The sequence below is a fragment of the Trichomycterus rosablanca genome, chromosome 12 (genome assembly GCF_030014385.1).
Source record: "Trichomycterus rosablanca isolate fTriRos1 chromosome 12, fTriRos1.hap1, whole genome shotgun sequence".
Taxonomy (NCBI): Eukaryota; Metazoa; Chordata; class Actinopteri; order Siluriformes; family Trichomycteridae; genus Trichomycterus; species Trichomycterus rosablanca.
Genome location: NC_085999.1, coordinates 5527064 through 5554698, shown reverse-complemented (window position 1 = coordinate 5554698; position 27635 = coordinate 5527064). Strand labels below are relative to the sequence as shown.

The following is a 27635-nucleotide window of genomic DNA, read 5'->3' as shown; positions in this document are numbered from 1 at the left end:
TACAGACAGACATAACTGACTATGTCTGAGGGGGTGTGCCCGAGGCCCCATGATGTATTGGTGTCCTGTCTAGGGTGTGTTACTGTATTGTGCCCAATGATTACGAGGAACCATCGTGACCCTGACATACAGACAGGATTGACTATGTCTGAGGGGGTGTAGAGGGTAGAGAGGATGGCCAAGACCCCACAATGGATTGGCACCCTGTGCAGTTTGTGTTACTGCATTGTGCCCAGTGATTGCAAGGAAACCAGACCCATCGTGACCCTGACATACAGACATTATTGACTATGATTGGGGGTTGTAGAGGGAAAAGGGGATGGCCAAGACCCCACAATGGATTGACACCCTGTGCAGGGTGTGTCACTGCATTGTGTCCAGTGATTGCAAGGAAACCAGACCCATCCTGACCCTGACAAGGACACGAAGTGACGGCAAACCATAAAAATGGTTTATACTCGACCATTAGATCATCATTAGATCTACATAAGCCTTCAATTCTGTCTTAGCTTATCATACCCCTGGGTTAGTGCTGAACCATTCCTTTAGTGGAATAGGTGACAGGGAGTTGCATCGAGAGCCGCTGTGGTCTGATTGTTTAAATCATTGCTACCAGACAGAAAAGTGGAAGAACATTTCCTGGTTGGTAAGGAACAGAATCTAACAGTGACAAAATGACAGCTCTGTTTCTGTCTCGCTGTCTTCTCTGTCCTTTCAGCGGTGGAGATCATCTATAAGAGCCGAGATGGGAATGTAATAAAAGCAAACGTCCAGACCAATCAGACTGAGCTCCTGATGAACAACACTACATTTGTGAGTAACTTTAAGCATCATACTGAGGACTACTATTACATATTATAACATGTTTAATATTGACATAAAATAGTGCAATATTTTTCCTCTACTTAATCATGTACTGGTGGAATGATCACAGACAGATGCTTATGTAATTTCATTAGATCAGAATTGTGGCGCAGCTGGTAGAGTGGTTGCTTCACTGCACCATGGGTCCAGGGTTTGATCTTTCCAGAGAGATTCTTGGATAAGCTAATCCAAATTTGAAATCCAAAATGTAAATGAGTAGATTAATGTTTGAGTGTGTTGCCATGCAAAGGATTGGCACCATGTCAGAAACCAAACAAGACTGCATTAATAGCAACATTTAGACACCTGACCATAAGCTCATTGCCAATCGAGCATCTCATACCAGAGTTGAAATGATCAGAGAGTTGAAAACATTGCTGCTATAACAGTGTTCTGGTGTTTGATGGGGATAAGGTCAGGGCTTTATACAAGCTACTGAAGTTCCTTCACACCAAACCTGTCAATCCTTTATTGAGGTCACAGGGGCACAGTCATGCTGGAACATGAAACTATTTTCCAAATTGTTGCTGCAAAGCTGAGCTGTTAATTCTACACCGGTCAGCCATAACATTAAAACCACATTCTTGTTTCTACACTCACTGCCCATTTTATCAGCTCCACTTACCATATAGAAGCACTTTGTAGTTCTACAATTACTGACTGTAGTCCATCTGTTTCTCTACATACTTTTTTGGCCCCCTTTCATGCCGTTCTTCAATGGTCAGGACTCTCCCAGGACCACCACAGAGTAGGTATTATTTAGGTGGTGGGTCATTCTCAGCACAGCAGTGACACAGACATGGTGGTGGTGTGTTAGTGTGTGTTGTGCTGGTATGAATGGATCAGACACAGCAGTGCTGAGTTTTTAAACACCTCACTGTCACTGCTGGACTGAGAATTGTCCACCAACTTGCTTTTGTATTTGGGTCACCACAGCAGTTCTGGTCAGCATACCAGACCTGGCACAGTTTTTACACAGGATGTCCTTCCTGACTACAACCTCCTGTTTACATCTGGGCTTGAGACTGGCACTGAGAGTGCAGTCATTAGCCAATCATGTCCATGCAAATGCCAGACCAGCCAATAGCACAGCTAAGATTCGAACCCTGGATCCCCAAATCTCAGCATTAGTGAGCCAGTGTACTTTACTGCTCCACCACCAGAGCTCCCCTTTTTATAATGAATGTAATGTAATTAAAATAATAATTACATTCTATGTTTAAAGTTGTGTTTAATTGTATTTACATTAATTAATTGTATATATTTTTTTGTTTTTATACACTCGTTTATAATCCTAACCAGTAAATATAATGAAAAGTGTATAATTAACATACTGTGGTTAATTTTTTGTACAGGAAACATATAAAGCTTCCAAGTTTGCAGTGTCACCAGATCTCAACTATGTTCTCCTAACGTACGATATCCAAAAGGTTAGACTGTAGCAACATTATTCAAGCTATAAAAATACTTAATCATAGTATTTTTGTATTGTCATTATGTGTAAGTATACATCCACAGTGAGTTAAACTGTGAGTAATATGTTTGTAGTTGAGATTGGAGGAGTTTTGAGATTGGAGATCAATAATCTTTATGACTGGTTGTGGTGATGCACATACGCATTCAGATGCATTACAGAAACTGGGTTGTGGTCAGTATTTGCATGTTGCTAGTTAATATATTACAGTAGGTTATAAATCAACTGAGTGCACTGCCAAGAACTGCCAAGAACTGAGTTTTATTTCACCATCAATCAGAGTTGATACTTAATAAATCAGAATACATTATATAAAATGCGAAAATGTTTTAAAACATTGAAACTCACAAGATCTTTCAGTGGATCCAGGTTTACATTTCTTATTTTTGTACTTTGCTTTCTCATAATGGTGAATTTAGTTATTAAATATTACATAGTAGCAACTAAATAAGAATAAAAAATAATTCATCTATCATTCATCTTTAAATTAATCTGAAATTTCATATATATATATATAAATACACTACTTTGCCAAAAGTATTTGCTCGTCTGCCTTCACACACATATGAACTTGAGTGACATCCCATTATTAATCCATAGGGTTTAATATGATGTCGGCCTACCTTTGCAGCTATAACAGCTTCAACTCTTGACATCGACACTGATGTTGGACGAGAAGGCCTGGCTCACAGTCTTTGTGCACTGGTGCGCAGTCATGTTGGAACAGAAAGGGGCCATCCCCAAACTGTTCCCACAAAGTTGGGAGCATGAAATTGTCCAAAATCTCTTGGTATGCTGAAGCATTAAGAGTTCCTTTCACTGGAACTAAGGGGCCGAGCCCAACTCCTGAAAAACAACCCCACATCATAATCCCCCTTCCACCACACTTTACACTTGGCACAATGCAGTCAGACAAGTACCGTTCTCCTGGCAACCGCCAAACCCAGACTCGTCCATCGGACTGCCAGATGGAGAAGCATGATTCGTCACTCCAGAGAACACTGTACTGCATGAATACTACTTAATACTACTAAACTTTAAATCTGTACTGTGCTTTGGTGTACACAAGTGTAGAGAACAAGGGGAAGAATAGAAAAGCTCAAAAATATTATTTAAGAATTATGAATTATGAATTTAGAATGATGTAAAACTACAAAATAAGCTTAATAATAGACACTAACAATGTCTGGCTAAAATAGATTATTGTTTTTATATGACTAAGATAGGGTTGTTTTTTTTCAAGACAATGGGACACTTGGGTTAAAATAGGTTGAACATCACAAATCAACATTTTTTTGTTTACATCTTATTTACTTTATTATAAAGAATGAATAAATTCTTAAATGCACCATGTTTTAGGTGTATCGATACTCCTTCCTGGCGTCTTACATGATCTACAACTTGCATACCAGGTACAAGTCAAACTTCCAAACGAATCTAGTATAAATAGCATCTCAGCTTTATCCAATATTAGTTGCTTAAATCATTACAACTGAACCAACTCATGCATGTGTGTGTGTGTGTGTGTGTGTGTGTGTGTGTGTGTATTTATAGAGAAGTTCATGAGTTGAACCCTCCTGAGGTGACTAATTCCATTCTGCAGTTTGCCTCATGGGGGGTCTGTGGACAACAGCTGGTGAGTAATTATACATCGTGCATCCTCACCAGTCCGACAGAGGTGCGCAGCATAACACGATCAGCATTTATTGTTACACAGCACCATGCAGCACAAACGACAAAGGCTAACATGTCTCAGCACGCATCACGTGCACTTTTTTAATTCTCGTGATCCAGATATACACTGAGAAAGTAAATATATTCTGTGTAATTAGTAGTGTACTGAAGGATGTGTGTTGCTAGTCCATGTCTTAAATCTGAATAACTGACCATGCTAGTATAAGCCCTGTGGTGTTTGCCCCAAACAGACAAGCACACACACTACAAATACAGTGTTAAATAGATGATGTCTGTCATGCTGAAGACAAGCTGTCCTGCATTATAAAACATGCACACACAACAACAGTCGCATTATATTAGCACTATTACAATGTGCTTGTCGGGAAAATGACCATATGGTCAACAACAAATGTATTTGTGTGTTTTGGGTATTTATCTGTTTAAATATTCATGTATTACCCACAAGAGATTGAATATTTATGAATACACCGATCAACCATAACATTAAAACCACCTCCTTGTTTCTACACTCACTATCCATTTTATCAGCTCCACTTACCATATAGAAGCACTTTGTAGTTATACAATGACTGACTGTAGTCCATCTGTTTCTCTACATACCCTTTAAGCCTGCTTTTACCCTGTTCTTTAATGGTCAGGACTACTACAGAGTAGGTATTATTTAGGTGGTGGATCATTCTCAGTACTGCAGTGACACTGACATGGTGGCGGTGTGTTAGTGTGTGTTGTGCTGGTATGAGTGGATCAGACACAGCAGCGCTGCTGGAGTTTTTAAATACCGTGTCCACTCACTGTCCACTCTATGAGACACTCCATGCTAGTTGGTTCACCTTGTAGATGTAAAGTCAGAGACGATCGCTCATCTATTGCTGCTGTTTGAGTTGGTCATCTTCTAGATCTTCATTAGTGGTCACAGGACGCTGCCCACAGGGCGCTGTTGGCGGGATATTTTTGGTTGGTGGACTATTCTCAGTCCAGCAGTGACAGTCAGGTGTTTAAAAACTCCATCAGCATTGCTGTGTCTGATCCACTCATACCAGCACAACACACACTAACACACCACCACCATGGCAGTGTCACTACAGTGCTGAGAATTATCCACCACCCAAATAATACCTGCTCTGTGGTGGTCCTGTGGGGGTCCTGACCATTGAGGAACAGCATGAAAGGGGGCAACAAAGTATGCAGAGAAACAGATGGACTACAGTCAGTAATTGCAGAGCTACAAAGTGCTTCTATATGGTAAGTGGAGCTGATAAAATGGACAGTGAGTGTAGAAACAAGGAGGTGGTTTTAATGTTATGGCTGATCTGTATATGTGCAACACAAACAGAAAGGACTCTGGTCTAACTCTTGCCCTTCTTGCAGTGAGGAGACAGTACATAAGCTTACAGCATGCAGTATTCTCAATGCAGAGCTCAACCCTGCTTAGCTTCTAGGCTGGACTAGATCAGGCTTTTTTAGTGTTGTAGCTGTAAGCCTTAATTAAAATTGAAATATAAATGATATAATTGTGTGTATTAGTATTTTACAATGTATTTGCAGTTATTACAACTTGAATGAAGATCAGATTAATTCTGCACTCATTTAAACAGTTTCTTAATCCTTTAACACTTTTCTGTTGCTATGTCTGAGTGTCTGTTGTTGGGTGTCACCAGACCTACTGCATCCCTGACCTGGATAAAACAGCATCTGTTAATAAAACAAAAAAAGTGACTGTTTGCAGTTAAATATATGCACACTATTTGTGGCTCCCACTTTCTCTGCAAGTAACTGAGTGATTTCTGTTATGCTTCAGGCAAGCAGTGCTTCAGCATGACTTACACACAAGCAGTGTTTAAAACAGAATTAAAATTGCATACTTACAATCCATTATTACAATGTACTTGTATAAAAAGTAAAAACTTAAGCAATGGCAGAGGTATCTGCATAGTTCTGCTGTTTTTTTATTATAAATTTTTTTATTTATTTAATCTAGTCGTGTCCAATTACCCTGATTGCGTCCTCTATACTGATTCGACCCTTCACCGCTGACTGAGGACGCCTCTCAACTGACATACGCCCCCTCCGGCACAGTACAGTCAGTACAGACTGCATTTTTCACCTGCACGAGACGAGTTCATACACCGACGGGCACTGTGTACGGAGGGCCACACCCCCATCAGCGTTATTCTTCAGCCCTGTGCCGGCGCCATCAGCCAGCCAGCAGGGGCCGCAGTTGCACCAGTTATGAGGACCTATGATCCGACTTTTTACCCCTAACCCTGAAAAACAGCCAATCGTTGTTCATGCAACCGCCCAGCCCAGTCGGAAGGCAGGGCTGAGATTCGATACGATGTATTCGAAACCCCAACTCTGGTGCGCTAGCATACTTTACCGCTGCGCCACCTGAGCGGCAGTTCTGCCGTTTATGCATTTGTAGATTTCAGTGTTCATGTTTCTTTGGCTTGTTACAGCTTTATCTAGGAATCTACCAGTGGCTGGACAAAAGAGGAGACTGATGGCTTCATTTATAAGGAGACTCGGCCAGCATAGATGATGCCGTGCATGAGGCAGCAGTTGACAGTGCATGATGTAAGGGGCTTGTGGTGTTGGGGTAGCACATTAGACCAAATATATATGAGGTTAGGTTAGCGTACTAGCCAAAAGTAAGGTAAAGTATATGGGAGTTTTCAAACCTGAGCATTTTTTAATGACCATTGAGAAAGACCCTTTGAAGTGTTTTGAAGTCTGGAATGACCATGAAAGTGTGTGCCGAACAACCGCCATTCTTTGCAGTTCAAATAAAATAATTAAAGCTTACACAGGAGACTTCAAAGACTGGTTCCTTTGTGTCTTTACAAAGCCCTGCTTGTTACTGCAGAGAAACAAGTTATAAATACCTTCTGTGTTTAGCACTCTTTTGTTGGTATTGTTTCTAAGTTCTGGTTTAATCCCAGCCTGCTTGTTTGCTGAAATCATGAATATGAATGTATATGTGTGTGTTTCTTGACCTCAACTCACAGCTATGCTAATTCTAGGATTATTCATATTAACAAAACACAAGTAGAGGAAGAAAACTCTGGCATATACAGTATGTTTGTTATTGCATAAGATAAAGTTTTCCGTCCTGGTTCTCAAGTCAATACAGCATCACCAGTTTGTATATGTCTATGTGTATATGTTTGTATATGTTTATGTGTTTAAATGGTAGTTTATAGGTCAAAACCAGGTACTTTTGAAGCTCTGATACGTGAACAGTTGTACTACAAAAAGTCGTTTGCATGTCATTACGTTGACATGTAAAGCAGCGTCTCTTTGTCTGCCTGTCTCTGTTTTTCAGATTTATATTTTTGAGAATAATATTTACTACAAGACGGATGTAAAGAGCAGCTCTCTCAGACTGACGTCATCAGGGAGGGAAGGACAGCTGTTTAATGGGATTCCTGACTGGCTGTATGAAGGTACTTTACCAGGCAAAACATCATGAGCACTGACAGGTGAAGTGAATAACACTGATAATCTAGAGGTAGAGCTTTGGACTATCAACTTAAAGGTTGAGAGTTTAAATCCCAACTCTGCCATGCAGCCACTGTTGGGCCCTTGAGCAAGGCCCTTAACCCTCTCTGCCCCAGGGGCATCGTACAGTGGCATATATACAATATGTATACATGACAAATAAGGGTATTCATTCATTCAACACGGCACCTGTAGTGGGTGGGATATATTAGGCAGCAGGTGAACATTTTATCCTTAAAGTTGATGTTAGAAGCAGGAAAAGGTTTGACAAGGGCCAAATTGTGATGGCTAGATGACTGGGTCAGAGCATCTCCAAAACTGCAGCTCTTGTGGGGTGTTCCCAGTCTGCAGTGGTCAGTATCTATCAAAAGTGGTCCAAGGAAGGAACAGTGGTAAACCGGCGACAGGGTCATGGGCCGCCAAGGCTCATTGATACATGTGTGGAGCAGACGAGCTACTGTAGCTCAAACTGCTGAAGAAGTTAATGCTGGTTCTGATAGAAAGGTGTCAGAATACACAGTGCATCACAATTGCAGGACTGTTTTGACAGCAAAAGTGGGAACGACACAATATTAGGAAGGTGGACATAATTTTATGTATGATCGGTGTATCTATCAATCTCAAAGTGATAACTTTAGATAAAAAACATGTTAAAATAAATGTTATACAGTGTGTTTGGGTAATGCCGTGGCAAAACATGTTAGCCCAGACCAAGATGTAACATTTAGTGAAAATAAAGAAATGATTTAAATATAGAGAATACAACAACACAACTGTGGGGCAATAAATGATGTGCACATTTGAATTAAGTATGTGAAATAATTACCTATTCTGTTCTTAAATCATGCTGAAAAGCAGTATGCAGTAAGCAAACTACATTGATCATTGATCTACAATAACACACTGCATACTGTACTGTGTGCTACTATGGGTACATTGGGTAATTATGTAGTACATTTTGAACACAGAATTTTAATTATGTTTATGATATAAGACTCTCTTTCTAAAAGCATAATACAATGAAAGTGCTTTGTAGTCTGATGTGCTACGACATTAATTAGAATTTAGTTTTCCTAATTAATGAATTATTCTTTTTGTAACTGGCTCGTCTTTTTTCTTCTTTCTTTCTATCTTAATTAATTTAATATTATTTATTATCTACAAAGTACTTGAAATTTTTAAGGCATGTTTAAAAAATGTAGACTAATGTGTATATAGTGTATTTATTAAGTTATTTTTAAAAAAAACAGACTGCACTTGAAAACAAGAATGGACAGCATGCCATTGACCCATTAACATATCATCCTTACTACATGTCACTTATATTTTTTTTAATAGGATTTATTAGGACATTCCACTTATATGTCACATCGATACATTGTTGGTGAAATGCAGCAACAAATATGTAGAATTATTTGTGACGTTAAACATTTTCATAATTAAATGGTACAGCGCTTTTATTAATAATGGCAATTCTTTCAGTGTTACCATAGTAACACATCGCATCAGCACTGGTGAACTCGATTAGCCATAACATTAAAACCACCTCCTTGTTTCTACACTCACTGTTTGTTTTATCAGCTCTACTTATCATATAGAAGCACTTTGTAGTTCTACAATTATTAACAATTACTGAATGTCCATCTGTTTCCCCACAGGACCACCACAGAGCAGGTATAATTTGGGTGGTGGATCGTTCTCAGCACTGCAGTAACACTGACATGATGGTGGTGTGAGTAGATCAGACACAGCAGTGCTGCTGGAGCTTTTACATACCGTGTCCACTCACTGTCCACTCAATTAGACACTCCTACCTAGTTGGTCCACCTTGTAGATGTAAAGTCAGAGACGATTGCTCAGCTATTGCTGCTTGAGTTGATCATCTTCTAGACCTTCATTAGGACGCTGTCCACAGGGCACTGTTGGCTGGATATTTTTGGTTGGTGGACTATTCTCAGTTTAGCAGAGACAGTGAGGTGTTAAAAAACTCCATCAGCGCTGCTGTGTGTGATCCACTCATACCAGAACAACACACACTAACACACCACCACCATGTCATGTAAATAATACCTGTTCTTTAGTGCTCCTGGAACAGTCCTGACCATTGAAGAACAGCATGAAAGTAATTGTAGAACTACGAAGTGCTTCTATATAGTAAGTGGAGCTGATAAAATGGACAGTGAGTGCAGAAACAAGGAGGTGGTGTTAATGTTATGGCTGATCGGTGTATGTTAATTGTAACTGGTCGACTGCCTTCCTCCACTTCCCTCCACAGCAGGATATTAGAATAAAAAGAAATTCAGTCCCAACATGAAACATAATGATTTAGCATGGCCAGTTTTTACCCCTGTGAGAAGTGAATATGTCTAAAATGCACCACATGGACTGCACTGATGCAATGTGGTGCAGTTTGAAATCATGATCTATGGTTTTCATTAAGCCGAGCCGTTCTCTCTGGCTATTATCTCCTGAAGTGCCTGTGATTCCACTGATTCAGCTCTGAGCACAGTCTTCATACATGCACCGCCAATCAGGTTTATATAAGCAATATTTTCACTTGTGTGGGTTAAATACAGCAGCATGGTGATGTAACAACCCTGTCTTTGTTTTTTTATAACAAAGCAAATTAGTACCTTTTTACCTGTACCTGCATTTAGTCTATATATCAATTTTACTGTGTTCATTCCTTCTTACTATAAAATCCTGCTTTAGCTGTCGCTCCTCTTATCCCTACAGAGTTGGACAAAAATGCACTAAACTGGTGTTTTACATTACAAACACTTGAAAGTGAAGTAATACCTTTAGGGCTACATCTTTTATAACTTTAGTTAGAGAAACCTAATTGTAGAGGAACACAGTCTGAGGTAGAAAATTGGCCTTTAAGGACCTAAGGACCAATGTTCTACCTTGCAGGTTATATTTATAGCGTTTGCTCCTAGGGAACAAATATATAACAGAATAGAAGGTTATTATACTTTTCTACCCAATTTATTTCCACTCTGCCATACACTATAGTGCAATAGCTAACAATACAGTGTGCCTTTAGGGCACATAAAGTCAGTCATGGTCACTTTTTGTACTGCAGCTCATGCATTATGCAGACAGACTTTAAGGAGAATGCTAGCACCAACTTTTGGGATCTTCTGAGTATCGGATAAATGCTTTCTGTTATGCCATGTATAAGCTAAATATCAAAAATAACAAAAAGTAACAAACAATGAGCTTGTATTGTGTGTTTATGTGTACTGATATAGTTTTCTGTAAATCTGTACAATACTCTGTATGATTTACACTGGTAAAATTTTGAGGGATCTTCAAAAAGTTTCCGCACTTTTATATTTTGGTTGGAAACGGTGAGTATGGGATGAGTAGTAATTGGTCGTGTCTGAGAGACTGAGAGACGCTTATAGTCCGGATTTAACTCCATCTAATTTCCACCTTTTTAGACGATCAAAAAAGCTTTAGGGGAAAGAATATTTTTATGGGACGCATCAGTGGCTACAAGCTCAACCAAACTTTTTTTTGCTGATGGCATTAAAATGTTGGTACGACCCTGGGAAAAATGTATCAGAAGGTGACAATGTAGAAAAGTGATGTCATTTGCTTTTAAAATTCTTAAAAATGTCAAAAAGGTGTGGAAACTTTTTGAAGAACCCTCGTATATCAACATTAAAGATGTTTCAGATATCGCTGAGTCCTAACTGAGTTATTGTTGTATTATTGTGTTTTGGATGGGTTAACAGAGGAGGTGCTGCACTCCCCTGTAGCTCACTGGTGGTCTCCATCTGGATCCAGTCTGGCATTTCTTACCATCAATGACACACTCGTTCCGAACATGATGCTTCCACGCTTTACTGGGACACTCTACCCACATGGAACATACATCCCCTATCCAAAGGTACACATGCTAACAGTATACACACATACACACACACATACAAACATCTTTGATGAGGCTTCAGCACTGCTGTACACAACTGCTCCCCAACTAAAGTGCTAAACTTAAACCAGAATTGCTTAATCATGTTGTACCACAATGATGAAAATGCCGGCTGTATTAGTGACCATAGTTAACTTACTTAAGCAAAATACTAAACCAGAGGTCTGAATACTGTCAAAAGTTAAATAAAATAACATGTTTTATTTGTTTTTTATTAGATATAGTTGGATGCAGCTTTCTCAGTCTGTCAGGCCAAAGATAATGTAAATAAAGGGTTGGGGAGTTGAGGACACTGTGTACTCCTTAAAAATAATACACATCAAATACACCAAACTTCCTCTCTGTATTAAAGTGGTTATTAATGTGTGTTCTCTGTCTTCTAACTCAGCAAAACGTAGTCTTTTGTTTTATTCATAGAGCTGTGAAACAACTGAATTTGAAGAGACCGACAGAGAAATTTCAAGCAACAATTTAAAAATAACAGTGTGTTCCCATTTACGTTCAGATTGGGCAGCCAGATGGGATTCATTCAGAATAAATAGAGCTTTTAGTCCAAGGGCACAAAATTCAATTACAGAAATTATAATAATGTCAAACACCCACACACACACACACACATCTACACACACCTACACACCCACACACACCTACACACACACGCTCATTATCTCGTAACAAAAAACAATTTTACATGACTTTTCTCTTTATATACACCGATTAGCCATAACATTAAAACCACCTCCTTGTTTCTACACTCTGTCCATTTTATCAGCTCCACTTACCATATAGAAGCACTTTGGAGTTCTACAATTACTGACTGTAGTACATCTGTTTCTCTACATGCTTTGTTAGCCCCCTTTCATGCTGTTCTTCAATGATCAGGACCCCCACAGAGCAGGTATTATTTAGGCGGTGGATGATTCTCAGCACTGCAGTGACACTGACATGGTGGTGGTGTGTTAGTGTGTGTTGTTCTGGTATGAGTGGATAAGACACAGCAATGCTGATGGAGTTTTTCAACACCTCACTGTTACTGCTGGACTGAGAATAGTCCACCAACCAAAAATATCCAACCAACAGCGCCCCGTGGGCAGCGTCCTGTGACCACTGATGAAGGTCTAGAAGATGACCAACTCAAACAGCAGCAGTAGATGAGCGATCGTCTCTGACTTTACATCTACAAGGTGGAACAACTAGAAAGGATTGTCTAATAGGGTGGACAGTGAGTGGACACGGTATTTAAAAACTCCAGCAGCGCTGCTGTGTCTGATCCACTCATACCAGCACAACACACACTAACACACCACCACCATGTCAGTGTCACTGCAGTGCTGAGAATCATCCACCACCTAAATAATACCTGCTCTGTGGGGGTTCTGACCATTGAAGAACAGTGTGAAAGCAGGCTAAAAAAGCATGCAGAGAAACAGATGGACTACAGTCAGTAATTGAAGAACTACAAAGTGCTTCTATATGGTAAGTGGAGCTGATAAAATGGACAGTGAGTGTAGAAACAAGGAGGTGGTTTTAATGTTATGGCTGATCGGTGTAAAGAATAGTGATTATTAAATGGTTTTGATTCATGACGGTCGTGTGCAGCTGTGTGTTCCGGTGTATATGGAGTTGCTGTTTTTACACAGAGCAACATTCTACATAAACAACAACTCATCTTTTATGGAGACAGTAGCATGGAAAGCACTGACAGCACTGCAGTCGAACATAGAAACCTACAAAACATCATTACACGCACACACACACACACACACACACACACACACACACACACACAAACACACCTACAGAGAGAATAGCCTCAGGAGAAAGAAATACTGAAGGTGGCAGTCAGTAGACAGCAGTAATGAAGAGAGAGAGAGGCAGAGACAGTACATATATTACATTTTATGTGTTTAGCCATTACAACGATGCCTCTGTTTTTTGGATTTATGAAGCATATGATAATCAGAGCAGTTCAAGCCAGACTTAACAAGAGAGATTCCAGCAAGCACCCAATTCTTCATTTGGAGACAGACAGCTGAACTCCACATCCCACTGCCAAAGTGAATAAATTATGTACATGAATATGATTTAGCATTTATTCATTTGACTATGTAGTCAGCCCTTATACGTCCTTATACACTGAAAACCAATCAATTGCAGGGCATTACACAGTTGAGTAGTCTACGAGCAATTTTGAGTATCCACTTTCTCTATTGGCATGTTTTCTGGCGTGAGGCTTGTGGAAATCAGAGAACTCACACCGGCACAGGGAGACATACAGTCTCCACACAGACAGAAACCTGAGGTCAGGGCCAAACCCCACAGCACTCATACAGCCAGATGCATTCTGAAATACAGAAGAGTGAAGCGATTTAATATAATAATGTTTAACTTCACTTTTTATCCACTATTCACTAGACTATGAAACTGTAATGCAATAATTTAGTAACTTACAGGCAGCCTGTTTAAGTGGATTATACTGTACATCGATCAGCCATAACATTAAAACCACCTCCTTGTTTCTACACTCACTGTTCGTTTTATCAGCTTCACTTACCATATAGAAGCACTTTGTAGTTCTACAATTACTGACTGTAGTCCATCTGTTTCTCTACATACTTTTTTAGCCTGTGTTTACCCTGTTCTTCAATGGCCAGGACCCCCACAGGACCACTACAGAGTAGGTATTATTTAGGTGGTGGATCATTCTCAGCACTGCAGTGACACTGACATGGTGGTGGTGTGTTAGTGTATGTTGTGCTGGTATGAGTGGATAAGAAACAGCAATGCTGATGGAGTTTTTAAATACCTCACTGTCACTGCTGGACTGAGAATAGTCCACCAACCAGCATCCTGTGAACACTGATGAAGGTCTAGAAGATGACCAACTCAAACAGCAGCAATAGATGAGCGATCGTCTCTGACTTCACATCTACAAGGTGGACCAACTAGGTAGGAGTGTCTAATAGAGTGGACAGTGAGTGAACACGGCATTTTAAAACTCCAGCAGCGCTGCTGTGTCTGATCCACTCATACCAGCACAACACACACTAACACACCACCACCATGTCAGTGTCACTGCAGTGCTGAGAATGATTCACCACCTAAATAATACCTACTCTGTGGTGGTCCTGTGGGGGTCCTGATCATTAAAGAACAGGGTGAAAGCAGGCTAAAAAGGTATGTAGAGAAACAGATGGACTACAGTCAGTAATTGTAGAACTACAAAGTGCTTCTAAATGGTAAGAGGAGCTGATGAACTAGACAGTGAGTGTAAAAACCAGGAGGTGGTTTTAATGTTATGGCTGATCAGTGTAAAACTGTAATGCAATAATTTAGTAACTTACAGGCAGCCTGTTTAAGTGGATTATATTTATTCAGTATAATATCTTATTGGATCTTATCTGCCAGATGGAGAAATGTAAAAGAATAATTAAAGAATAAATAATCAGGAAAAAATCAAGGCAGAAACCCTTTGATTTTTTACTTAATTAGATTAAGTGGTTGTTATTTCAGGATAAAGTAGGAAAGACCAAGGAAACCAAACCAAACCAAAGTAGACATTATATATTGCACGTGCCAACATGCCTAAATTCTCAACTTTACAGCTGATCTATATAATAATGTATATAAAGGGCTGGTAAATCAATACAATACCTGTATTATAAATTCTGGTGGGCGACACGGTGGCTCAGTGGGTAGCACTGTCGCCTCACAGCAAGAAGGTCCTGGGTTCGATCTCCAGGTGGGTCCTTTCTGTGAGGATGTTTGCATGTTCTCCCCGTGTCTGCGTGGGTTTCTTCCAGGTGCTCCGGTTTCCTCCCACAGTCCAAAAACATGCAGTCAGGTTAATTGGGGACATTGAATTGCCCTATAGGTTAATGGGTGTGTGTATGTGTGTATGTGTGTCTGCCCTGCAATGTACTGGCACCACGTCCAGGGTGTTACTGTGTGCCTTGCGCCTATCGAAGAGCTGGGATAGGCTCCAGCAACCCCGGGGACCCTAATTAGATAAGCGGTTAAGAAAGTGAGTGAGTGAATGAACGCCAATTTACTGTGCAATGATGGTTCACTGTTCTGTAAATGATTTATTCATTGTCTGTTTTACCACCACTTTAAGAATAAATGGTACTTAGTAGCTACCATGTTTAAGGATAAGAAGATCAACACTACTCTACAATGCTAACATTTTGCATGTGTGTGTGTGACAGGTCGGTCAGGTAAACCCTACAGTAAAGCTTAGTGTGGTCAGTCTGAACGATTCATCTCACACTACAGAGCTCCTGCCTCCTAACAGCCTGGAAAAAAGGTACTGACTACAACACACACCTACCGAAATCTAACACACACAGTGGATTAAAAAAACAGACCTCTTGACTTTTTGCACATTTTGTGTCATAGATTTGATGTAGAAAACATATAATTGCCATATAATTATCCATCAATCTAAACTCAATCACCATATTAATGACATAAAAGTGCAATTGTAGTATAAAAAAACAAGAACTTAATTATTTATTTAGTACAATGCCTATAATGCCTATAATGCTTCAAGCTTTGGACACATGGATTCAGGTTCTTTTACCCCTTTTCCGACGTGGATCCGGCTCTGTTCCGGTTTGCGAACTTGATTTTGAACCGGTTCAGCGCGTTTCCACCGGAAAAAAGAGCTTCCTGACAGCGAACTAGCACTCTAACCTGGCACCACATAATACTCGGTTTTTCAGCGCAAACCGTGACGTCATTTGTGGGTGTGTCACAGTGTAGAGGTTTGGAATAGACACTTTCACATGAGACATTATAACGTTATATAGAATTTAAACCACTTTCATCTTTTGAAGTTCACCTGATTAAATTTTGAGCCAGTTTACCGCTGATATTCGCTGATATTTTCAAAGCGATGAACTGTGTGATATGACGTGGTAAAAGTTACCCGGACAGTACGGAAAACACCTAACGTGAATAAAGCGTTAAATAAAGCGTAACGTGGCTTGTTGTACTAAAACAATGACCAATGAATTTTGGCAGTACAGAGACACTTATAACCAGTGATAACAGAGAAATTGAGTGTTTGTGTTGTACTTTTAGTACATTCAGCCACGTAACACTTTATTTAGGTAAAGCTTTTTGCGGATTCAGAACCCCGAGCTGCATAAACACCACACGTGAAGTAAATCCAGCTAAACACAGATTCATGTGGAGCTTTTACAGTGGATTTGATGGTTATTTCACACAGATGTTTGTTAGAGTCATGGAACTTCAATGATGTTTTATCGCTCAAGTCGAGCGCTGAGCAAATCGACTATTTGCACTGAGGGTCGCGGTGAGAGCGAAGCGCAAAACGCTTCTCACGTCAGTGAACTAAAGAAAACAACAACTGCAACAAACACGTCTACATCTTCTTATCATTGATCGATGCTTTTTGCATAAAAAACGAATGCCTGTAACAACAGCACAAATCCCCACAGGTAATCTACACGCTCCACCATCATGTTACTACTCTTTACTTTCATTGCGTAACGCCCACAGTTGATGACGCAGGCTTGGTTCCCCAAAAACTGGTGGAAAAGCAGGTTGGTTCTCTACAAAACAGCAAGGTTCCAAGAAACCTGAACAGAACCGGTTCAAGAACCAGAGTTTTTTTGGTGGAAAAGCGCTATTTGTGAACTGACTCCTCAGCTCTTAGCACAAATGTGAGTCATGTTAAGAGTCTTGTCCTTCTGTGTTGCCAGAGAGGGCACAAAGGTGTGGATTGGCGGTTGTGTGAGTTTCTCTTGATTGACAATCACCTGCATCTTGTGGGCATTAATTCAGGTGGGAGGTTTTTTTTTTGCTTTTTTTTTTTTTGCATTTTTCCCCTGAATTTTCCTCCCAATCTAGTCGTATCCAATTACCTGATTGCATTACGCTTCCTCTCAACTGATGTTGAGCTCCACCTTAACTGAGGAGAGCCGTGACTAACACACACCCACTCTGACATGCGTGCAGTACCGAATGCATCATTTCATCTGCACGAGGCGAGTTCATATGCGGATCAGCTTTGTGTATGGAGAGCCACACCCTGATCAACACATTATCCCTCGACTCTTGTGTAGGCGCCATCAATCAGCCAGCAAAAGTCGTAATCGCATCAGTTATGAGGAACCCTTCGGCACCCCTTCTGAACAACAGCCAATCGTTGTTCGTGTAGGCACCCAGGCTGCCGGATGGTTTCGAACTGACGAGTTTGAAATGTCAGCTCTGGTGTGCTAGCGTGTGTAGTTTTTGGTGGTTTCTACATCTCAGATTTGCCAGTTCCTTTGTCTGGCAGACATTCTTTTCTCTGAAACTGTGATTCTGGGCAGCTGTTCCGCTGGCATGTGATGCCAGCATACTATAGTTTTCTGGGAACTCACCCCAGTGTCTCAGCAATTTGGGCCTCACGAGGGAATTGTCTCAGAGGTGGTGTGACCAGAGTGGAAATGTCAATTACATCCATTCAGGATAAAATCCACAACACAGGTTAGTATGCAAAGTCATGTGGTCTTAATAATTTCTGGATTTATTGTAAATACCCCTTACTGCTGCAGTACTAGCATATGTTACACAGAAAACTAAACTGCAATGCAGCCTATAAAATCAGCTCTTCATTTTACTGATTATTATTTGAGCCAATGATCTGTGTCAAGTCATAAAACCTACACTGATTAGCTAGAGATAAAGAACAATATTATATTTTGATACATTCCAGTTTTGCCTTATCAGAAAATGCTTCTTATTTTAAATGAAGGCTGATTTTTAAACCACTTGATTCCAAAACATTCCACTTGGTTGATTGGCTGCTTTAATTTTTCTCTAGCTGTGTATGAACAGCAGAGGTGGCACGATGGCTAAGTAGGTAGCACTGTCGCCTCACAGCAAGAAGGTCCTGGGTTCGATCCCCAGGTGGGGCGTTATGGGTCCTTTCTGTGTGGAGTTTGCATGTTCTCGTGTCTGCATGGGTTTCCTCCGGGTGCTCCGATTTCCTCCCACAGTCCAAAAACATGCAGTCAGATTAATTGGAGACACTGAATTGCCCTATAGGTGTGTGTGTGTGTATGTGTGTCTGCTCTGGGGTGGATCTGTGTAGGTTTCCTCCCACAGTCCAAAAACATGCAGCCAGGCTAATTGGAGACACTGAATTGTCCTATAGGTACCTAGCCGCTAAGATGCATAATAGGGAGGGTTGTGTCAGGAAGGGCATCCGGCGTAAAAACTGTGCCCAATCAATAATGCGGATCACGATCCGCCGGCGACCCCTAACGGGAGCAGCCGAGGAAATAGATAAATAGTATAAACAGCAGTGAAAAAAATCTGTAAACACTGGGCTATTCTGATGTGCAACATGTCATTCTACAATGTTTTTGACGCGTAAAGAAATACCTATTGCACACACCAAATGAAAAGTACAGGCATAAGTACTTTACCCTGTGGTGAGTGGGTTGATGGGGTTCAAAAGATTTGTTATGCTTTTACGGAGCATTGCGGTCGACTTGTCCACTTAAAGGAAAAAATGGGTCACTTCAAATAAATAGTTATTTTGACAAATAACATGAATGGTACGCTGCGATGGACTGGCACTGTGGTCAGGGTAAATTTTTCAAAACCTCTTAAGGTTATACAAAGACTAATCCAGTGAGTGTGAATAATGGCATTGAGGGGTTAGAGAATAGAATACTTTAACATCATTGTAATACCAGTACTGAAGTGTAATAACACTGTTGTTCTGTACATGTGCAATACCTCTACTGTATAAAATTCAAGACCCAATGCACATATACACCAATCAGACTACTGACTGTAGTCCATCTATTTCGCTGCATGCTTTGTTAGCCTCCTTTCATGCTGTTTTTCAATGGTCAGGACCCCCACAGGACCACCACAGAGCAGGTATTATTTGGGTGGTGGATCATTCTCAGTACTGCAGTGACACTGGCATGGTGGTGGTGTGTTAGTGTGTGTCCACCAAACAAATACATATCCAGCCAACAGCGCCCTGTGGGCAGCGTCTTGTGACCACTGATGAAAGTCTAGAAGATGACCAACTCAAACAACAGCAATAGATGAGCGATCATCTCTGACTTTACATCTACAAGGTGGACCAACTAAGTAGGAGTGTCTAATAGAGTGGATAGTGAGTGGACACTGTATTTAAAAACTCCAGCAGTGCTGCTGTGTCTGATCTACTCATACCAGCACAACACACACTAACACACCACCACCATGTCAGTGTCACTGCAGTGCTGAGAATGATCTACCACCTAAATAATACCTGCTCTGTGGTGGTTTTGTGGGGGTCCTGACCATTAAAGAACAGGGTTAAAAGAGGCTAAAAAGATATGTAGAGAAACAGATGGACTACAGACAGTAATTGTAGAACTACAAAGTGCTTCTATATGGTAAGTGGAGCTGATAAAATGGACAGTGAGTGTAGAAACAAGGAGGTGGTTTTAATGTTATGGCTGATCGGTGTATGTTCCTGTTTCCAATGAGTTTCACAGTAAAAGTTTGTTGAAATAATTGTTGTGTTGTTTGTGCTTAATTAATAGTGAGTACTACATCACAATGGTGCGGTGGGTGACTGAGGAGCTGGTAGCTGTGCGCTGGCTAAACCGAGCTCAAAACACATCCATCCTCACACTCTGCAACACACACACCAGAGAGTGTTCACGGGTGAGTGTGTGCACACAAAACTGTGTAGCACTTTTACTGCCCATCTTACTGTTAGTCTTTTATTTTGTATTTTCTCACCACAGAAACACGTGATGACATCAGACAAGTGGATCGACCACCAGGTAATGAACAGACCGAACCATAAGCACTAATGCTTCAGTCACCTTCTCTGGTATTGTGATGACATTCTTAATGTTTTTATTAGAGGGTAAAGTTAATGGTTGTCTTGCTATCTGTCTGGCACAGAATGAGGAGCCTGTATTTTCTAAAGATGGAGAAACGTTCTTTATGACATTACCCATTAAGCACGGCAGCAGTGGATCCTTTCGTCACCTGGCCATGATGACAGAGCCGGTATACACGTTTCACACGGCTATATTCATTTCAAGCCATTTCATTTTTCTTTAACATGATTTAACCACTTTTTTTTAATTTATTTTTAATGCTAAAATCAAAACAGCTTTTTATACATATAACTGAATTGAGCTGTTGTTTGTTTAGGGTTCAGGTGAAGAGCTCAACATACGCCATCTGACGTCTGGCAGTTGGGAGGTCACAAAAATACTGGCCTACAATGAAAATTTGAACACAGTGTAAGTCTTTCTACTCCTTATTTTTTCCAACATACACCCACTTAGACAGACCCTCAGGGTTCATACCAACTTTACGGTTCCCAGACCAGAAACCCCTATTGAGTAAGCTGGGGGCAAGAGAAGAACCAGACTCATAAGAGTTCTCCATCCTCATTCGGTGGCCTAGAGGAAAATGTAAATGAATTAGAATTAGATTAAATAAACCAGCCATATAAAATTATTTCTAACAATAATTATAATAAGCAAGAAGCATAAAGAACTGTATTTAACACAATACAAGAATAGTATAGTAGTTCAAAAGCTCACCTTCACAACTGGGTTCAAAGTGGGAACATACACCGATCAGCCATAACATTAAAACCACCTCCTTGTTTTTACACTCACTGTCCATTTTATCAGCTCTGCTTACCATATAGAAGCACTTTGTAGTTCTACAATTACTGACTGTAGTCCATCTGTTTCTCTGCATGCTTTGTTAACCTCATTTCATGCTGTTCTTTAATGGTCAGGAACCCCACAGCACTGCAGTGACACTGACATGGTGGTGGTGTATTAGTGTGTGTTGTGCTGGTATGTGAGGAGTTTTTTAAACACCTCACTGTCACTGCTGGACTGAGAATAGTCCACCAATCAAAAATATATCCAGCCAACAGCGCCCTGTGGGCAGCATCCTGTGACCACTGATGAATGTCTAGAAGATGACCAACTCAAACAGCAGCAATAGATGAGCGATCGTCTCTGACTTTACATCTACAAGGTGGACCAACTAGGTAGGAGTGTCTAAAAGAGTGGACAGTGAGTGGACACAGTATTTAAGCAGCGCTGCTGTGTCTGATCCACTCATACCAGCACAACACACACTAACACACCACCACCATGCCAGTGTCACTGCAGTGCTGAGAATGATCCACCACCTAAATAATACCTGCTCTGTGGTGGTTCAGACCATTGAAGAACAGGGTGAAAGCAGGTAAAAAAAAGCAAGCAGAGAAACAGGTGGACTACAGTCAGTAATTGTAGAACTACAAAGTGCTTCTATATGGTAAGTGGAGCTGATAAAATGGACAGGGAGTGTAAAAACAAGGAGATGGTTTTAATGTTATGGCTGATCAGTGTATAATGGATGGGGTGGCAATTCAATGCAGAGCACCAGATTACCTACCTACATGTTAACTTATCAGTCACAGTACCTGCTGTGCCACCCTGCCTATCTGTGTTAAAGACAGAAGTTTTAAAGAAATGAAAACGTAAAAGTAACAAAGATGTGTTTATAATATTTATATCATTATGTTTTGTGTTACAGCATTAGTGCAGAGCATCGTGGTTGCATCACCATTAACGTAGCACAGGAATAGTGTAAAGATTCACATTAAGCAAATGAGTATTACCCACACTGCATTTGGCTAATCTGAGGGCAACCGTTTTTTTAATAAAGGCATTAAATTTTCATAATTAAATTCATAGCAATCAGTGCATGTTATTATGTAGCTCTAACAGTGAGTATAATTTTTGAAAGGCATTTAAACATATGCTTAATTTTGTTCTCTATTTAGCAGTATGTGGCTGTTGGCTTGAATGTTATTCCTGTTTTTTTTTATGTAGTTATTACATTAGCACAGAGGAGGGAGCCTCACAAAGACACCTGTATAGGTATGTGCACAATTGATTATTGTTTTTCTTTATTTATATATATTATTTTTGGTCTTAATAGGATATGTAGAGATTGTACCAGGTAGAACATTCTAGTGGTGGTAGCATTGTGATATGTTAATACTTTTCACCAGCAGAACTTGGGGACAGTCTGGCAATAACAAATCTATTACAGGGACAGTCTATAACAAACAGGTCCTAGTTAAATTCAAAATGAAATGCATGTTGAAATATTTTTTGTGTGGAAAAAAAGGTTAAGTGAATCAATATTTCCTAAAGCTCTGTGTAATAACCCTAGTAGGAACATTCACCTCGCACAGCAGAAAAATATACTAGCCCATCAACCTTGAGTCTGTAGGCATGGTAACCCTGGCAGTGCCACCGGTCTGACCGGATGCTCCTCAGACACAGTTGGTCATGTCTGAGGGAAGGAAGGCCAGGTAGGGTGTAGCATCCCTGCCACTGCCACGCAAGTCTGGTTGAGAATGTCATGTATACTTTTACAGTGTGTCACATCGTGAACATTTATCTTTGTATTTACAGGGTGAAAACAGTGGATCCATTTCATCGAGAGTGTATGACGTGTTCTTTATTCAAACCTGACTGCTCTTACTATAACGCTGCACTAAGTCCTGAATTACAGTCTACACTGCTGCATTGTGCAGGTTCAGTCTGTTTAAAGTTTGTTTTATAATTTAAGAAAACAAGGATTAGCTATGTAAAATGTATTAAAAGTATTTATATTGCTCTAAATTATTATAATTATTTGCTATTTTTGTAAATGCTTTGTGTAAAGTAGCTTGACTGTGCTAATATAATTAAATAGAAATAAGATGCCATGAATATTAATGTCATAAAAAATGAATGTAGTTTTGTTTTTCTTTAGGGTCTGGTGTTCCCAAAACTACAGTTCACCTTCTCAGCAATATTACCTGTAAGCAAAACTCTCTCTCACACACACACACATTCACACACACCCCAGGTGGGGCGGTCTGGGTCCTTTCTGTGTGGAGTTTGCATGTTCTCCCTGTGTGTGCGTGGGTTTACTCTGGGAGCTCCGGTTTCCTCCCACAGTCCAAAGATGTTCAAGTGAGGTGAATTGAAGATACAAAATTGTCCAGGACTTCGTTCGATATAAGCTTGTAATATAACTACCGTTCCTGTCATGAATGTAACCAAAGTGTAAAACATGACGTTAAAATCCCAATAAACAAACACACACACACACACACACACACACACACACACACACAGGAGCTGGACACCTCTTGCTATTAAATCATGATGTAAATCCAAACACACCTGCGAGAATGGAAATAGAACCCATGCTGCAAATGTTTAACCAATGTAAAACAAAAAAGGGGACTTCTTTTTTTCGACTGTTACTGTTAGGACAAAAAGAGGACAATCTTAAATAAAAGGTGGCCAAATTAATAGAAACAAAGTAACAAATGAAAGACACAAAAATATCTGCAGCCGCAATGCCAAGCCAGCTCTCAGAAAAAAGAAAGATAGGGAAATGCATCTTTGCCACCCTTACCTCACTAACTGGTGCATTTATTTATTTATTTAGACATGGGGAGAACATGCAAACTCCACACAAAACTCTCGTCTCGTACCTCTTCACCTGGGAATCGAACCCAGGACCTTCCTGCTGTGAGGCAACAGTGCTACCCACCAAGCCACCATGGCACTCCATTAACTGGTGCATTTATTTATTTATTTAGACACTGGGAGAACATGCAAACCCCACACAAAACTGTCCCGTACCTCTTCACCTGGGAATTGAACCCAGGACCTTCTTGTTGTGAGGCAACAGCTCTACCCACCAAGCCACCATGCCACCATGCCACCATGCCACCCTGCCACACCATTAACTGGTGCATTTTGCGAATAACAAGGATTTACACATGGCGTCCACTCCGGATAAGGGGCATTATGTCGTCTACAGGGTATTCTCCTTTGCCAAGATGGTTCCATTGTGAGGCCCAAAACGCTGCAACACCAGGGTCACTTTACAGAAAAACAAAGAATGCTGGCATCGCACACCAGTGTAAGACTGGACTGGACTGGACCAAGCTGCCTAGTATCATGACTTCACAGAAAAGCAAGTGTCAAAGAGAGAAACCATAATATATTAAAAAGCTTTTCCTAAAGCGAATTAATGCTTACGAGTTGGCAAGTGATTATCAATCAAGAGAGACTGACACATCAATCATCTGCGCCTCCGTGCTCCCTCTGCAGGCCAGAGGAACACAGTTTATTTAACAGAACACACACAAACACACACACACATACAGAATAAATGAACCCATAATTACAGCAGTAATTAGAGAGCGCTTTTTGTCTTTTCATTGATTCCCCCTTTTTGAATGTCTTTTGGTTTAGTGATTCACTGGGTTTATTGCCAGTAACGTCTTCAGAAGGAAAGAAAATTATTGCATGCCCCTACAAACGATAAGATAATTACTAAATTAATTTGACTGGAGATAATTACAGCACTTGAATAGTAGTTAAAGCTCATAACCTTCTCCAAAGTGTAGAAATAGCTCTCGATGTGGAGAACAATAGTTACAGAAAAGCTTCTTTAATGCTATTTTAATTTATTTTTCTAGTGTGTGTAAACTATAATGAAAGGTTTGATGGTTCACAGTCGGGATGCTGGATGCATATTAAATGCCAGAGCAGTATTTCTGTAAAAACACTGAACAAGTAATTGGTCTACATGCATTTGTACAGTCAGTGGGCTCTAATTTTTGCTATTAGATTAAAACTTTAGGTAGAAACTACTGTGCAGTCACAGTAAATGTTCTACTGTTGTACTGTGCTGTATTTGTTCTGATATTTTACTTGTTGCACTATTTGCAGTGCAGGATGTTGCTCAGTGTTTTTCACATGCACTGATTACTAACATTAATCATTTCAGTAGGTAGGTACAGTGGTAGCCTAGTGGTTAGGGCTTTGGGCTATCTATTGAAAGGTTGAGAGTTCAAATCTCAGCTCTGCCATGCAGCCACTGTTGGGTCCTTGAGCAAGACCCTTAACCCTCTGTGTTCCAGGAGCGTCGTACAATGGCTAACCCTTCGCTATTCCCCCAGCTTCCAAAAAAAAAAAACTGGAATATGCGAAGAAAGAATTTAATTGTACTGTACACCTGTATATGTACACCAATCGGGCATAACATTATGACCACCTTACTAACTGACTGGTCTGCGGCTATGCAGCCTCATAGGCAACGAACTGTGATGCACTGTGTATTCTGACACCTTTCTATCAGAACCAGCATTAACTTCTTCAGCAGTTTGAGCTACAGTAGCTCGTCTGTTGAATTGGACCCCACATGCATCAGTGAGCCTTGGTTGCCTATGACCCTGTCACCGGTTTACCACTGTTCCTTCCTTGGACCTCTTTTGATAGATACTGACCACTGCAGACCATGGACACCTCACAAGAGCTGCAGTTTTGGAGATGCTCTGACCCAGTCGTGTAGCCATCACAATTTGGCCCTTGTCAAACTCGCTCAGATCCTTACGCTTGTTAATTTTTCCTGCTTCTAACATCAGCTTTGAGGATAAAATGTTCACTTGCTGCCTAATATATCCCACCTACTAACAGGTGCCGTGATGAAGAGATAATCAGTGTTATTCACTTCACCTGATTGTGGTCATAATGTTTTGCCTGGTTGGTGGACAAATAAAGACATTCAATTCAGGTTTTTATTAAAGTTTCTAAACCATTTAACCGTGCCAAATATGGCTGGCAAAGGGACACGGAGACACAGATGATTGTCGTGTCAGTACTTTTTAACTGACAGTCAGTGAGTTGCCAGCTCCTCTGTTGGGAAGCCTACATTTCTCTTGAAACTGTGATGCCCGGCTCAGTCCGGTCCAGTTTTCTGCTGCTGCTCGATGCCAGCACACTTTTTCTGGAATCTCAGCCAGCATTGCAGCACTTTTCAGTTATCACAAGACAACACTGGATATTCTGCCCCAGACGCAGCGTGATGGCCCTTTTCCAGAGCTGCCTCCACATTTGGACCCACGCTGGGCGCAGGCTTTGGCAGTTGCTCTTGTGCATTGTTGTCCCCGGCTTGTTCTGGGTTCCCTTTTCTTTCCCGTGTGTTGTCGCAGGCGCTCTGAGCAGCTTGCCATATTTTGACAGCCAGTTTTTATTTCTGCACTATTTCTTTTCAATTCCATTTCTTATTGACCAACTGTAGATGTTTATTTAGTTGTTTCTTCTCAGACACAAAAAGATGCGTTTTTTATTTGTTACTTTCTAATGACTAACTGTGTATTGAAATGTTCATGGTGTGGAAAAAAACATCATTGATAATTGCGTGATGATAATTTAACTTGTTTGCCACAAATAAAATATGTTTGGTAGATTTTTCCCTAACAAAATTTGTAGATAAGTTCAGGTATAAGGTCATGCTTTTGTAAAGAAATGTATATTTCTTTATTTTTGTAGATTATATGACTCTGGATTCTGGTGAGGAGCTGAAAGATTCGCTCAGACAGAGAAAAATCCCCCACAGAGTGTTCAAAAACATACTGTATAACAACCACGGTAACTAAATGTCAACATCAACACAGATAATGTGGCTAGTGTGGATATAATAATGGGCTTTTGTGTTAATAATAGTGTATTTTCAGGAAGTATCTTTTATAAAGCATTGACATGCATGTTTGTCCATCATGATTGCTGTTATAATGACTTGTATTTTTTCAGCGCTGCGGTTGGAGCTCAGCCTCCCTGTGGATTTTGATAAAAACAAGCAGCACGCACTGCTTCTGTTACTGTACGTCCATCTATTTTATTATTTTATTATTATTATTACCCACATACACAGACCCACATGTAAACAAATCCCTGTGGTCTGTTACATCCCTGTGTGTTTTTAACTAGCTGCTCTATGTGGGGTGTGTGTTTACACCATCTTTACAATGTACAGTGGACCCCTGACTTACGAATTTAATTGGTTCTGAAGAGCAGTTCTTAAGTCAAAATGTTCGTTAGTTAAACCTATTTTTTCCATAAGAAATAATGTAAATAGAATTAATCTGTGCCAGACCTCCCAAACCACCCCCTTACCTAACCTCTCTAATGTCTTAAATGCTCTTTTTTGTTATAAATACAAGTATATTTTCCCTTAAATCTTAAATTATAGAATAGACATTACTGTAATAAACAATAATTAACAACAATACACAGTAGTACTGTACTGTAC

At 40.3% G+C, this 27635-nt stretch overlaps 1 protein-coding gene across 1 annotated transcript in view; it reads left to right on the top strand.

Moving 5' to 3' along the window:
• LOC134323970 (inactive dipeptidyl peptidase 10-like) overlaps positions 1–27635 on the top strand; it is an 86295-nt gene that overhangs the window by 47005 nt on the left and 11655 nt on the right. The window contains exons 4-19 of the mRNA XM_063005599.1: positions 719–813; positions 2220–2294; positions 3698–3750; positions 3893–3974; positions 7359–7479; positions 11278–11432; positions 15683–15780; positions 20039–20162; positions 20246–20284; positions 20409–20516; positions 20664–20755; positions 22358–22405; positions 22949–23070; positions 23292–23339; positions 26876–26974; positions 27137–27206. Coding sequence (XP_062861669.1) covers positions 719–813; positions 2220–2294; positions 3698–3750; positions 3893–3974; positions 7359–7479; positions 11278–11432; positions 15683–15780; positions 20039–20162; positions 20246–20284; positions 20409–20516; positions 20664–20755; positions 22358–22405; positions 22949–23070; positions 23292–23339; positions 26876–26974; positions 27137–27206 — 1429 coding nt within the window. The remainder of the gene's footprint in view (positions 1–718; positions 814–2219; positions 2295–3697; positions 3751–3892; positions 3975–7358; positions 7480–11277; positions 11433–15682; positions 15781–20038; positions 20163–20245; positions 20285–20408; positions 20517–20663; positions 20756–22357; positions 22406–22948; positions 23071–23291; positions 23340–26875; positions 26975–27136; positions 27207–27635) is intronic.